The sequence below is a fragment of the Mytilus trossulus genome, chromosome 12 (assembly GCF_036588685.1).
Source record: "Mytilus trossulus isolate FHL-02 chromosome 12, PNRI_Mtr1.1.1.hap1, whole genome shotgun sequence".
NCBI classification, from domain to species: domain Eukaryota; kingdom Metazoa; phylum Mollusca; class Bivalvia; order Mytilida; family Mytilidae; genus Mytilus; species Mytilus trossulus.
This window is the reverse complement of record NC_086384.1, coordinates 39374221-39387867: the sequence shown is the minus strand read 5'-3', so window position 1 is coordinate 39387867 and position 13647 is coordinate 39374221. Positions and strand designations below refer to the sequence as shown.

Genomic DNA, 13647 nt, shown 5'->3' with positions numbered 1-13647 from the left:
ACAGAATGGTCGTTAAATATACCGGCAATATTTACAAAATCAAAGCCTTTGTTGACATACTTAATTTTAATAAAATGTTTTTTATGATCTTCAGGGCGATCAATTTTGGGAAATAATTTAGAATAACAATATGCCATAATAATTTGAACAATTTCATACTTAGGACTGCTATATGAAATTGTGTTGCAATCCTCCAAAATTTTATTTAACTTATTAACCGGTAACGAACAGAGTTTTGTTAACAGATAATGTCTGCAGTTGTTTTTTGAAATAGAAATAAGGTCCGAAATATTGGTATGATTGGCCCGAAATTTTCTTTGATTGCGATTTGTTCTACAACCGTGAGAACGGTTTTTACGAACAGTTTTAGAAACAATATCCAAAATGTTAACGGAATTGGTTCTAGATATATTACCAATTCCCATGATATTATCATTTAGACCGAGAGGGTAAACTGTCTGTAATTTTTTAATCCAATTTAATTCAATTATTTTCCGTGATCGTACAAACTTTGAATGCGATTCACCAGGCTGCTTATTTACTACTTCTAAAGGTTGAACTGCTAAATATTTAAAAGGATGGTTGTGCTTCTTAAGGTGTTGGTAAATGATACTTTTGAATTTATTAGGTCTTTTAAAACGATACAGATGTTCTTGAGTGCGTTTTGATAAATATCTTCCAGTTTCTCCTACGTACTGAATACCACATCCCGGTTTGTTTCATGTGAGTAAATAAATAATACTGTTTGTTTTTCAAGTAATATCAGTTTCAAAATTTAAAGAAAATGTGCGACCATTAAACGTGGACCTTACCGTATTGTTGGTGGAAAGACGGGGACATGTAAGTCATTTTTTGGCATGACACTTATCGATAGAAGGGTAACCACGATTTTTATTGTTAAAAATGTTAGCGATGGTAGTATTTTTAGATAACCGATTTTGAAAATTGAGACGTGTAGATACCCTTTGAACAAGTTTAGTATTTAGTATTTTTCCGTTTCTTAGTTTCATAATTGTTTTGTTAGTGAATTACATAATAAAGGAGCAAAGATTGGCGTCCAGAATATGAACCAGCATACAATAATTAAGTTAAGTAAAAGTGATAAATTTGTTCGGCTGAAAATGTCGAACGCTATCAGTATTAATTACCCGAAAAAGATAGTGTATATCAGGGTATGACTGATGGCTGACCAATTAGTAGAATGGGGCTGAATATTGAAATACTACTTTTTGATAAACATTCCTAAAGTAATGAACTAGAGAAGTTCTCGCTCGAACACACACTCCATAATCTAGTATATTATAAGAGCATAAGTATCTCACCAACACAATTTTTGGCAAAAGAGACGATTTTATTTTTGAAATTTCCCTACCTTCACAGCAATATACCTTCCTCACCCATATATGGAATTTAAATTTTCCAATTCATTCGGTATTCAAGGGCTTGCAGCTGGTACTTAGACTTTGTAAAACGCCACGAGTGTCTGAGCAGAAAATTAATGAACGAGGGTTATTTAAAAAAGTACGCATCTTGTATTTTGAAAAATCATCGGAAGATACTTAAACCTAGTTGATAAATATTCCGTATTAACTTCAAGAATAATACATGATGGTTTTGAAGTATAGGTTCTATGTTGGTTATCATCTTATTTATGTGTTTAAGTGTCCTTTACCTGTCTTTGTAATTAATTCTTTTATTGTTTGGTCTATTTTTGCTTATATACATTTTACGTGGATGCGTATTTGTTCATTCCGGTATTATCTAATGTTGCTTTCGTAAATTTTTGTCTTTCGTTTTTGGGAATGTTCTTGGATTATAAGCATTTTTGTTTTTCTTTATTGACATATTTGTTTGTTTTCATTGTGATGTTCACTTGTGTTAATATGTTTTTTTGAGTGAAGCCATATCAATTCTTATTTTTTATTGTGTCTTTCTATGTTGGCCAACGCCGCTGCATTTGTTTGCATCTGTCTCAAGTCAAGAATCTGATATTCAGTAGTTTTCGTTTGTAGATGTGGTTCATGAGTGTTTCTCGTTTTTCGTTTTTTATAGATTAGACCGTTGGTTTTCCCTTTTGAATGGGTTTTAACTTGTTATGTTTCGGGTCCTTTTTAGCTAACCTTGCTATTCGGTGTAAGCCTGGGCGCCTTGTTGAAAACCGTCCTTTGGCTTATAATGGGTTTTTTTTACAAACCGTAACTTGGATGGAGAGTTGTCTCATTGGCACTCATAACACATCTTGTGATATCTATCTAAAACAAGGTCGGCTGCTGTATTCCTATTTTTCAAAAGTTAACCTAATATGTCGCCTGTTTTGTTCACATATTATATACCCTTTCTTCCCCCCTGTGGACATGTTTTGTATTAGTTTATAATTATTGTAAACGCATTACGTTTTTGCAGATCTTAAAAAGAACAGTATTTTAATATTATTTTGTGATATAAAAAATTTCGTTCTTTAATTTTCATAATAGATATATTTGTAAGACATGTATGTTGCAGCGGTCTTATGGTGCATGCATTTTAAGCAACTATAATAACAGAGATATGTGTATCTGGGTATAAAACCAGGTTTATCATGTTTAAACCACCATTTTCTACCAGAAAAAAATACAGGAACCATGTCTGGAATATGTTTTTTTTCTTTTCGTTTGACGTGTTTTGAGCTTTTAATTTTGTCATTTGATAATGGACTTTCCGTTTTGAATTTTCCACGTAGTGAGGATTTTTTGTTATTTTTGTTATTTGACTTTTATCCGAACTTAAAACGCCGTTCAGAAAAGACAAACAAAAAGGAAATATAACACAGTTTAGATAGCTAAAATTGGTACGGGAACACATTGTTGTGTGTCTATTTCACGCGAAGACAAACCTCAGCATTATCCAGTTTAGTTTTATTGTCGTTTAATCCATCAAAATTAAGCAACCAACTTCATGGATGTCATCTAGTTTAACAGCTAATCATTCAAGTGTAGCGTACACATGTGCTCGATACTACAGAAAGGTAGCCAAGATATCTACAACACGTGTAAGCAAATATTACACTAAAGCCAAAGTTGAAATCGTCCCTTTCATCACTTTTCTGTTGACATGTAAAATCCATTATGTGTCAATTTTTTCTATAAAAATAACGTTTATAGCATGCGGAATTAGTCAAATCACTTACTGCCTTTCCTTTCAAAGAAATGAATTCTTAATAACACAATGAATGTGAAGTTTATTGCATTTTTTTTGGTTGAAAATTTAGTTGGTACCTGTTCATCTGATGCGATTGCCTCAGTTCTAGTTTTTGACCAGGGTTTCTTTCACCTGTTTTGTTAATATGGAACCATGGTTTTCTACTGTCTTGATTTAATTGTCTTCAACTTTGATTTTATTTCACAACATTGGTGATACACTTTTCGATCCGGAGGAAAACTGATCATTTCCCGAATCAGTTGATAAGAAAATGAATATAGCCAATATTGATGAACAAATATTGGGATTTCCGAGAGAATGAGATTATGGAGGCAGATAAGTATTATCTAGAATAAGAAAGCAATGTTCGAAAAATGTAGAATAAAAGCTTGTGACCCGTCACCACCGCCACATCATCAGTCCCAGAGTTTATATCACATTCCATCCACGTCGCATTCCAGTGGGAAATTTCTAAAACAAGATTAATCTCAAGTCAAAATCATCGCCTACCTAGGTTATCGCTACCAAATGTTAGCAGATATATGATAGAATGGCAATATTTCTGGAATTCAGTTGATTCAACAATTCATCATAACACACTTACAGACTTTCAGAAATTCTCATATGTGAAGCCCTTTTTGATATCAGATGTCGTTAACGTAGTGTGAGGCCTCACCGTGATCACCTCAAATTACTACAAGGTTATTGAACCTTTAAGAATTGTGATGGTCAAACCCATAAGTTAATCAATGCACACACGTCACTTATTTTAGTGTATGGAATTATAATGTGGTGAACATGTCTGTCTAGAATGTATCACGAGACCGAATTTTTTTTTAATGCTTTTGAAGTCAATGATAATTGTTTGTGTTGTGTCATGTGAAATTCTATTTGAAATTGTGTCACATTTGCAATTGTGCGGTATGGGGTTTTCCCACTGTTGAAGGCCATACGGTGACCTTTTGTTGTTTATTTTTGTGTCTTGTGGAGACTTGTCTCATTGGCAATCATACCGCAAATTCTTTTTTATATCCTCACTTATTATGAGTAATATGATAACTGTATTTGGTGAACGGGTTCGTTGCAACGTACATATATCTTTTAGACAGTCAGTCTACCTAGACGTCATTTAATGGATCAGTGATCAAGGATCAAGGATAAAGTTACGCGATTAGGTCTGTTTCTCAAAGGTCTAAAATTACTAATAACATTAGGTCATTTATAGAATTATTGTAAGATCAAATGTCTGTCTGTTAGGTATATTATTTGACATTGATATCATATTCAGCTTCAATGTTAAGTGTTTATGTCCTGGTCTATTTTTAAATTATCATACGAAATTTGCCAACTACTGGTGTATTATAATCTGTAAGGTGGATATGTCTGTGTTCCAAACATTATCTGGCCTCTGTCTCATTGTCATAAATTTGTGTAATGCTTTTTTTAATACCTTTATTTTAATATTCTCAACAGAAAGCAATGGATAGTTAAGCCAGCGAGACATAAAATTATGTTTTACAGATGAAATTCATTGCCTCAGAACAAAAAGTAGTCCACCATGCATACCCCCATCATTTAAATGAGCACACACCAAACGATTTCTTTGAGGGTGTTGATCTGGAAGTCCATTTGTCAGTCGTGTGTAATTCATATGTTTGGTTTTTCCATCGGAGGTAAACCATTTGTACACGCCATTGTCATACTTCCCACCAATCCAGAATTTACTTGCTGCAATAAAAATTGAGCAAAAAGTTTCAAAGACTTACTTTTGTACTGATTTTTCTGAATCCAAAAACAACAATCGTCCAAATTATTGACATTTTTCTAAAATACTAACAATCATATATTCTACAGTAAAAGACGACATGCAACATCATCATGATGACGTATGCTTAACCAGTAGCTGGAGAAATACCAACAATCTTTTTTGTAGCTTTCGCATTGCTTATCCCGATACACACCAAGGATATAAAGAAATTGCTTGCCCCTTGATCGACAACATATTTGTTGCGTTAGGTTCATTGATTTCTCAACAAACAGTTGGTGTTCAAATGGACACTGATCGTGATCATCTATTATCGATTAAGTTTCTTTTGAAAACCAAAGATAAAACTATCATGCTATCAAGTCTTTACATTTAACGTCAAGACATATTGACGTTTCCTATTCAAAACTATTTCTCTTTTAATTCACTATAACACACATTTTAATCAGTACTTCATATATCCACAGCGTCCAAAGTAACTTTAAGTAGTTTTACTTAAATAAAAAGAAACAAAGATGTGTATGTACACTTCATGTCGCAGTCGTTTTCTTGATAATCACGACTGCAAACTACAATCTCCAACACACGTGTTTTCATAATTCAAAACGTCAACTTCCCATTCCCCTGCAATATACTCTTTTTGCAACATTTGTTTTGCGTTCATCGATTCTTATCTCTTCATTGTTATGACATTTAGAGTGCAGATTCGAATGACGAGAGATACTTGAGAAGCAGTAAACGCTTTTCCCATAGACTCATCATGTATTGTTTCTCTGGAGTTCATACGATTTCGTTATTTTTTCGATGCTCTTTAATTTGTATGTTTCTAATTATTGTATGTGTTTTAAACTTTGAAAAACTACTGTCGGATATTATTTATATTCCGAGCTGGAAAAAAGGGTCTTTTTGATCACTGTGAATAAGTAAGAAATATAATGGATATTGCATGTAAACCTTTTAAAATAGCATAATGTCTAACGTTGCATTTTGAGTACATTACTTGACTTGTCCAATGTCTAACGTTGCATATTTGAGTACATTACTTGACTTGTCCAATGTCTAACGTTGCATATTTGAGTACATTACTTGACTTGTCCAATGTCTAACGTTGCATATTTGAGTACATTACTTGACTTGTCCAATGTCTAACGTTGAATATTTGAGTACATTACTTGACTTGTCCAATGTTTCCACTTTTTCCAAAATTAACAGAGTGACATGTGTTGTTTACACGTCGTGTCTCCGTCCGGGCTAATATTTACACCTTAATTACCTTTGATTTGGCATAGTGGAACGCAAATCAGATTTAAAATTTGAGGATATCTAAATGTAGTCATGTTGTAATGGTCGCTAAACTTGCTTCGTTACTTTCATTTTATATGGAATTATTATATAAGATATAAAAGTAACTAATTGGTAGGTTGTTACCAATTTACAAATCATCATGAAGGTTCGAAATCTAGATATATATGGAATATTTCTTACTTGTTTTCATGTGTTTTAAATTGGAAATATAGTATTGATTATTTTTTAACAAATGGTTTAATCTTAAAGCGATAATTAAACTGACACTTAAATTAAATTTCGATTAGTTCAAATATATTTGACTTTGGCTAAATAAAAGGAGGAGCTTATCAGATCATTATAGAATTATTCAAACCTCGAATTCCACAAACTACTTGCACATGTTGCAATCATATATTTCATAATCTAAACAATAAAATTATAAATTGTTAGAAGAATACCAAATAATATGATACCCTTAACCTAGTTACTTTTAATCGGAAAGTAAATGCATTTATATCGGGGAAAAGAAACTTAATATATACAAACCTGTTTGATTCTGAATGTATTTATCAGTCAACCACAAGTTTTCCTTTTCAGAAAAGATATCTGTAAGTGATCCGTTATCTTTTCTACATTGCTCCTTCAAAACATTCATAATATGAATTTTGAGACCATCTATTTTGAAAGGACGACATCATTTTTTCAGAAAGCATAAAAATTCAATCAACAAGTCAAAAAGACAAGTCAGGAGCCTATAACTGAGTATTTGTAGTTGATTGCTTTATACTAATATTAATAATTTGTTTTTCGTTAGATATTTTATCATAAAAGAATTTTTTTTATCGTTTGACTTGACTAACATTTGTCATGTCTTTTTAGCTGACCACAGGGTGTGGCAATTGTTCAAGATTATACGTTCATCTATATTTGCAGATATCAACGTTATTTTGCCTCTTTACGACTCATAATTCTATATTTTTCGCGACAAATTGTTCATGTACTAATATGATAATTATTAATTATTGAGCAAGGTTTGAAAGGCGTTCAAGTATATTTGAGATGGTGGGCATCTTGCTGACACGAAATATCATTCAGCTTAGTTATTCAGCTATGATGATTTTTACGGTCTTATTGTGACCGATTTTTACCATTACTGATTCGACCTTTCAATTTTTTCGAATGAAACACGACTGATAAGTCTCATCTAGACGAAAAGTGCGTTTGGTGTACTTATGGGTTTTGAGTAAAGATTTTTTCATGAACTTGTGACTTTCAATACTCTTTGTTTTCCTACTCGATTTTTGAATAGTATGTTATCTCGACAGACACAAACAAGAATGTTTCCTAGTACACCGATGCCCAATCCGCTCTATGATTTTCTATGTTATGGGAAATCTATAATTTGCCATTAAAATGAGAAAGATCATATCATAGGGAACATGTTTATAAGTTTCGAGTTGATTGAACTTCAACTTCATCAAAAACTACCTCGACCAAAAACATAAACCCGAAGCGGGATAGACGTACGAACGGACGAACGAACGGTACGACGGACATACAGACGAACGAACGAACGGACGCACAGTCCAGAAAACATAATGCCCGTAAATGGGACATATAAAAACCGACATAGACAAGACCACCTTTTTTTACATAAGGACATAACGAATACAAAATATAAATGCTGACCATCGACAACTGCCTTCGATATTGAAGTTCAATATAAAGATGTAAATGCTGTAAATAACATATTGTTATATAACGTTATGAGGCACTCACAGTAAGCGGAATGAATTTAACACTCAGACAATATGTCTAACAAATTCAATCTATGTATTCTTTCTTTTTGCCATGAAGTTTTTAACATTAATAAAGTCCTTTAGTATAACTGTGACAGTGACGTTATTGGGTGCTTGTTCTGCAAGTGAACAATTATTTTGCAGCTGCATACGGTATATGCAAGTTATCAATGGATATACAAATATAATTTGAAATGTCAACCTTAAGTATGGTGGAATGCAGTGAATGACCTGTACCTTCAGTATTTATGACAGAAGATTTGATTTGACTCAAAGTATTTTTTGCATATGAATGATAATATCTAATTACCAAACAAAATTGTGTCCCTCATTACCTGTGCATCGTTCCAGGACTTTTGTGTATCACTAAAGAAATAACATGCACCAAAGTCAACACGTCTAATCCAACCCAAAGGGCATTGTAGTTCATCACCTGTATGTTTAATGAAAAATACCTGTTTAAAACAGTTGTTAATGCTTTGTCAATGGGCATCACTTAAGTATATTTATCAATTATAATCTAATCATGCACTACAATTGGTTGCGTACCGTTCGTATTACACATCGATAACCGTGATACACACTAGGTTCATTTTTTTTTTACAAAAGAGAATACATATACACACCTGAACCTTTACTTATTCCCACAAGAAAATAAATACACACACCTGACTCATTGCTATTTCCCACAACTAAATGAATGTATACGTCTGACTAATTACTATTTTCCACAAGAAAATAAAAGCATACACTTGACTGTTTGCGATTTACCACAAGAAAAAAATATACACACCTGACTCATTGCTATGGTTTCCAGGTATCTCCAAAGGTGAGTATTTGTTATCTAAAATATTTCGCAAAACTTCAATTTCACATGAAAATGTCTGCGTAGTATTTTCAAGTTTATGTTCCAACTGTTGTATTTGACCTTTTAGGGAAGCGATTTCCTTTTCGTTATTACATGTATTATCTACTCTCTTAAGTAGAGCATCGTAATTTTTTTTCATAACGTCAACTTCCGTTTTGATATTCGTTAAGGCTTTCCCATCAAATACCGCAACTTCATAACTTTGAGTGCTTTGATCCACCAAACTTCCATTGCATGAATATGACAGGACAGAGAATATCATTAACAACCAAATGATCATTTCATCAATGTTCACGTGTCTTCTTTTAAAAATTGTAAATTCTATAAAACAAATTAAAACAAATGTCTTTGAAGCAATCCTTATGAACACAACAGCCAAAAAAGAATAACTATTTATTTTCGTAATAACACATTGGCTCAGAATAGAAATGCAGAGTTAATGCTATTAACTATTTACTTTTTTGTACAATTTTACAGGTAAAGGTGAACCACGAAATATCATAAAAAACATCAATATTATAGTCCATTAATGTATGGACTTTTTCATATTGGCCCTGTAACATGCCCGAGGTGTGAATAATGGCCAATGATGGTTGTAATGGCCCTGAGGCAACGCCGAGGGCCATTACAACTGTCCGAGGCCATTATTAATATCAATGGCATGTTACAGGGCCGAAATGAAAAAGTCCATATATTGATACTTTTATTAAACCAACTATAAAGGCAAATTCATTCAAGAACAGTCTTCGAGTCTCGGATCCAAAATTATACAGCTTTCCACCAACTACAACAGGACGAATACAAAAAAGCCTGTTTCATAACATTTTTATTAAATGGTTTTAATTCTTCGATTAAACAAAGAGTAAAAAACTTACCGTGAAGAAGATACAGGAATTTCATAGCTGAACTTCAACTTGTCTTTTCGCATTCAATTTCACATGGAATTTTGGTCAACATTGTGACTGTCAGATGTAATTTCTGATTTCTCATCCAAGTACTTAATCTTATGCTATTAAAATTCATTTCATCTAGCAAATAAAAAGTAGCTGGGAAGAATAAATCAGACAGTTTAACTATTCTAAAGTCTGCATTCTGAGATTGAACAACGGAAATGAAACAGTGATAATAATCGAAAGTCGTACTCGAAAAAGCCTGTGAAATATTTCCGTTTCAAGTCGTTACAAAACAATGTCAATGAACATAATTTTAACTTGTTTTTATGATATTAAGTTTAAAAAAAAAATGTCACACTTATTTAAAGAAATAAACGACATTTTGATTAAATCGATGTCCCGTTTCATCTGTTCATAATGCATGACTGTGATTTTGTAATGCACATGTGTGATTTCGTAATGCATGACTGGGATTTCGTAATGACTGGCTGTAGCAATTTCTCCGTTCATAATGACCAGATGTCGAAATTTTCCTTTTATAAAGCATGGGCATTTCTATACGTATTGTAGTAAGTTGGTTAATAATATCCAGCAATTATACATGTCTTTTTTTTTAAATCATAAAAGATACAAATAAATGGTTAGAAATGCACACAAACGATTTGTCAACACCAGACTCATTAGTGTTGCTGAAATCAAAACACTTGGACGGCAAACAAAACAACGATGCATTGAAAAACAGGAATACTTAAAATTGTGCAAAATACACTTAAAAGCGATATTACACTTGGTTTGAAAAAACGTTCTTAATCTGAATAGATCGCATTTAATTCTGAACAACTGATCTAAAGAAACAAAATATCAGTGCAAATTAATTTCAACACAAAATTGATAAATACTTGTCTAATGATACTAGCTGGAAAATCGTTCATGAACTATTGGCAACGACCAAATTGTTGAATAAAATCAGGTTTATTGTTAAGTACGCTGCGTATACGTTGCGTCTACAGGAAACTTATTAGTGACTCGAGAATAGATTAAGGCAACAGTCGTTTATCGATACTTGTAAATACATATATTAATTTCACTAACTTGTATAATTATATATTTTGTGTTACAACTATCTTTTAACTGAAGCTTAAAACTTGTAATAGTTTTGACTTATGTCTTGTTAAATGTCTCTCTTTCAACAGGAATATTCTGAAACATGACGAGTAGATGATAGAACTCCCTTTTCCAATGAAGTATAACTTGGTTGTCTTTATATACCTACATGTCTATGGAGCTATTTTCTTTCAGAATGATATCGATTAATCATTCTTTTAAAGAATCAACCTGGACGATACCAAGTTTTAATAATATCTACTTTGAGGCATACAATAATGTGACACGTGTCATTATTTTGTTTGATTAAATCGCAAATAATATTTCAGGTCAACATTCAACTCATTTGATAGTTATTGTGTTTTGTTGTTAATTGGGGTTTTACTCTTCAAATTGTTATCATTGATAGGTTAAAAGAAGGAACATTCCTTTCCGCCATTTACAAGACAAAAATACAAAAAAAATTGTTTGACGCACATTTTATTTTCAAAAACAGGTAACTTTTGTAAGTTATCGCCAAAATACAAGGACAATATGCGAGATGAAATTGATAATTTGAAGATATTCATACTGATTGTAAATAAATCAGATTAAACATAATAGTGTGTATTTAGATTCATACTTAATCTAGTGGAACTTATATTTCTACCTACATATATTCGTTTTTCGTATTATATACCTTCACTAGTATAAAGATTTCATACTTTTCGTGCCAGATCCTAACTTGTTCTGTCTCTATTAACAATACCTTTTACATTTTTTCCTTTTATTATTAAATGACCAAATTTTCTTATTTTTGATACAATAGTGGTCTTACTTATTATAATGAGGTTTAGTATTATATTTAATCCCGAATCTTAATAAAAAAAAATATATAGCTAGACAAAACAGAGAAAAACTATTCTGAGTAGTTCGATCAAGGTTGTTGAAATATAAATAGCTTTCCACAAAAAGCTTTAGATGAGAAAAAAAAGAGGAAGCAAACAAAAGCATCCCCCTTCCATAAACGAGAAGTTGATAAAATTATTTACTTACAAAGTGATTTGTATGTTTCATTCACCGTAACAAGTCATCTGTGTCTAGTGCCAAGCAGTTACAGTCATATTTATACACCCTAGTTCTATTGTTATACTTCATTGTTTCTATTTTTGATAAAAAGTGGGAAAATTAAATATTGTTACGATTAACAATGGATTTTGACAACAGGGTGTGGCGTGCATGGTTTATTGCAAACCCCTGCTTCTACATCCGGAAAGCATTGTTGTTCATAACAATAGATTTTTTTTCAATACCGTGATCAGAAGTGTCTTCTAAAAGTGCTTAGTGCATTTAAAACATAGTTCAGGGCTCCAAATATTGAGAGAGAAAATTATTTGCCATCTAATTGAATTATAAATAACATATCATTTAAATACTCATTTGCCTGTAATATAATTTTCATTCTATACGGCATATTACTTTGTCTGCCGATTTACTGTTAATCACAATTTATAGCCAAACACAGTAAAGACACTTCATTATTACATTTATTTGACACATAAACAACAATACCTACCACTATAATTAATTTTGATGTAATGATTATTCGTTAAATAATCCAGAGATTACTAAAAATACTACCGAAAATTATTTAAAGAAATTAGTAACATAAATAGCATTTGTTGTCCAGACATTTCTAGATTTAGACATTTAAATTTCTAAAAGGGAAACTGTATACAAAAAAATACGACAAAAGAGACGATTCTTCATTCCTTAATGTTAAGTTTTTTTTTTTTGATAGCGGAGATCCTTTTGCATGTTTTGGCTCCATCGTACGAACTTTATAATTCAATTAAAAAAAACCAGCACAGACACCACTTTGTTATCTATGTTAAGACCTTGAAACAAACTTATTAGTAATGTTATCTTAATAATGTTACAATAAGATCTCTGAATATTGTTTACATTGGAACTAACATCGAAGTTTCCATCAACAAATTTAAACAAAACTTAATTCTGTCTTTTTTCAAATATTTCTTGTGCTGAATGAATTCACATTCACGTTTTTATAGATTGCATTATTTATAAATATGTAACATGCAACTGATTAATAACAATGTTTACTCCAAACGACCCTGCTTCATGTCGATATTTTTATTTTGGCATTGCACAAGAAATGTTTTTCTTTGACTGCTCGTAGAATTAAAACACCAAAATCAGAAGGATGTGTTTTACTTGATTTTACTCTCTGATGCATGATTTTTTTAAATCGTTTCTGGTTTGCGATTAAATAATTTAATGGTATGCACTGAATAAGGTTAAAATAATATTTTCACCAACATTGTCAGGAAATTAAATTTGATAAATCTCAAATAGATTAGTGTAAATTTAGATATGATTGCCACCAAAATGAAAGAGTAAAATACAAAAAAAATAAGAAACTGAGATAAAAGTGGCAAACATATAGAATAATGGAGAACTAAAACACAGATATTAGAGAACAATTAATTGACCATATAGATAAGAATAGAGAAATAATATCTAAAAATTTAAAGATGAACAATAAAGCCAACCTCCTATCCAGATAATCGATTATAAAATTGAGAATGGAAATGGGGAATGTGTCAAAGAGACAACAACCCGACCAAATAAAAAAACACAACAGCAGAAGGTCACCAACAGGTCTTCAATGTAGCGAGAATACTCTTACATGTCGTTCAGTACAAATAATTCTTATTTAGTCATGTAAGGAACATTGTCGGTAAATTGTAAATA

At 31.8% G+C, this 13647-nt stretch overlaps 1 protein-coding gene across 1 annotated transcript; it reads right to left on the bottom strand.

Moving 5' to 3' along the window:
- Positions 1 to 4688: 4688 nt before the first annotated feature.
- On the bottom strand, positions 4689 to 12062 carry LOC134693346 (C-type lectin domain family 10 member A-like). The gene is made up of 5 exons (XM_063554107.1): positions 11929 to 12062; positions 8822 to 9217; positions 8364 to 8461; positions 6776 to 6869; positions 4689 to 4905 (listed from the first exon to the last, which is right to left on the bottom strand). Exons 2-5 carry the CDS (start codon positions 9174 to 9176, stop codon positions 4706 to 4708), a joined length of 747 nt encoding a protein of 248 aa, XP_063410177.1. The 5' UTR covers positions 9177 to 9217; positions 11929 to 12062; the 3' UTR covers positions 4689 to 4705.
- Between the last annotated feature and the right edge of the window lie 1585 nt (positions 12063 to 13647).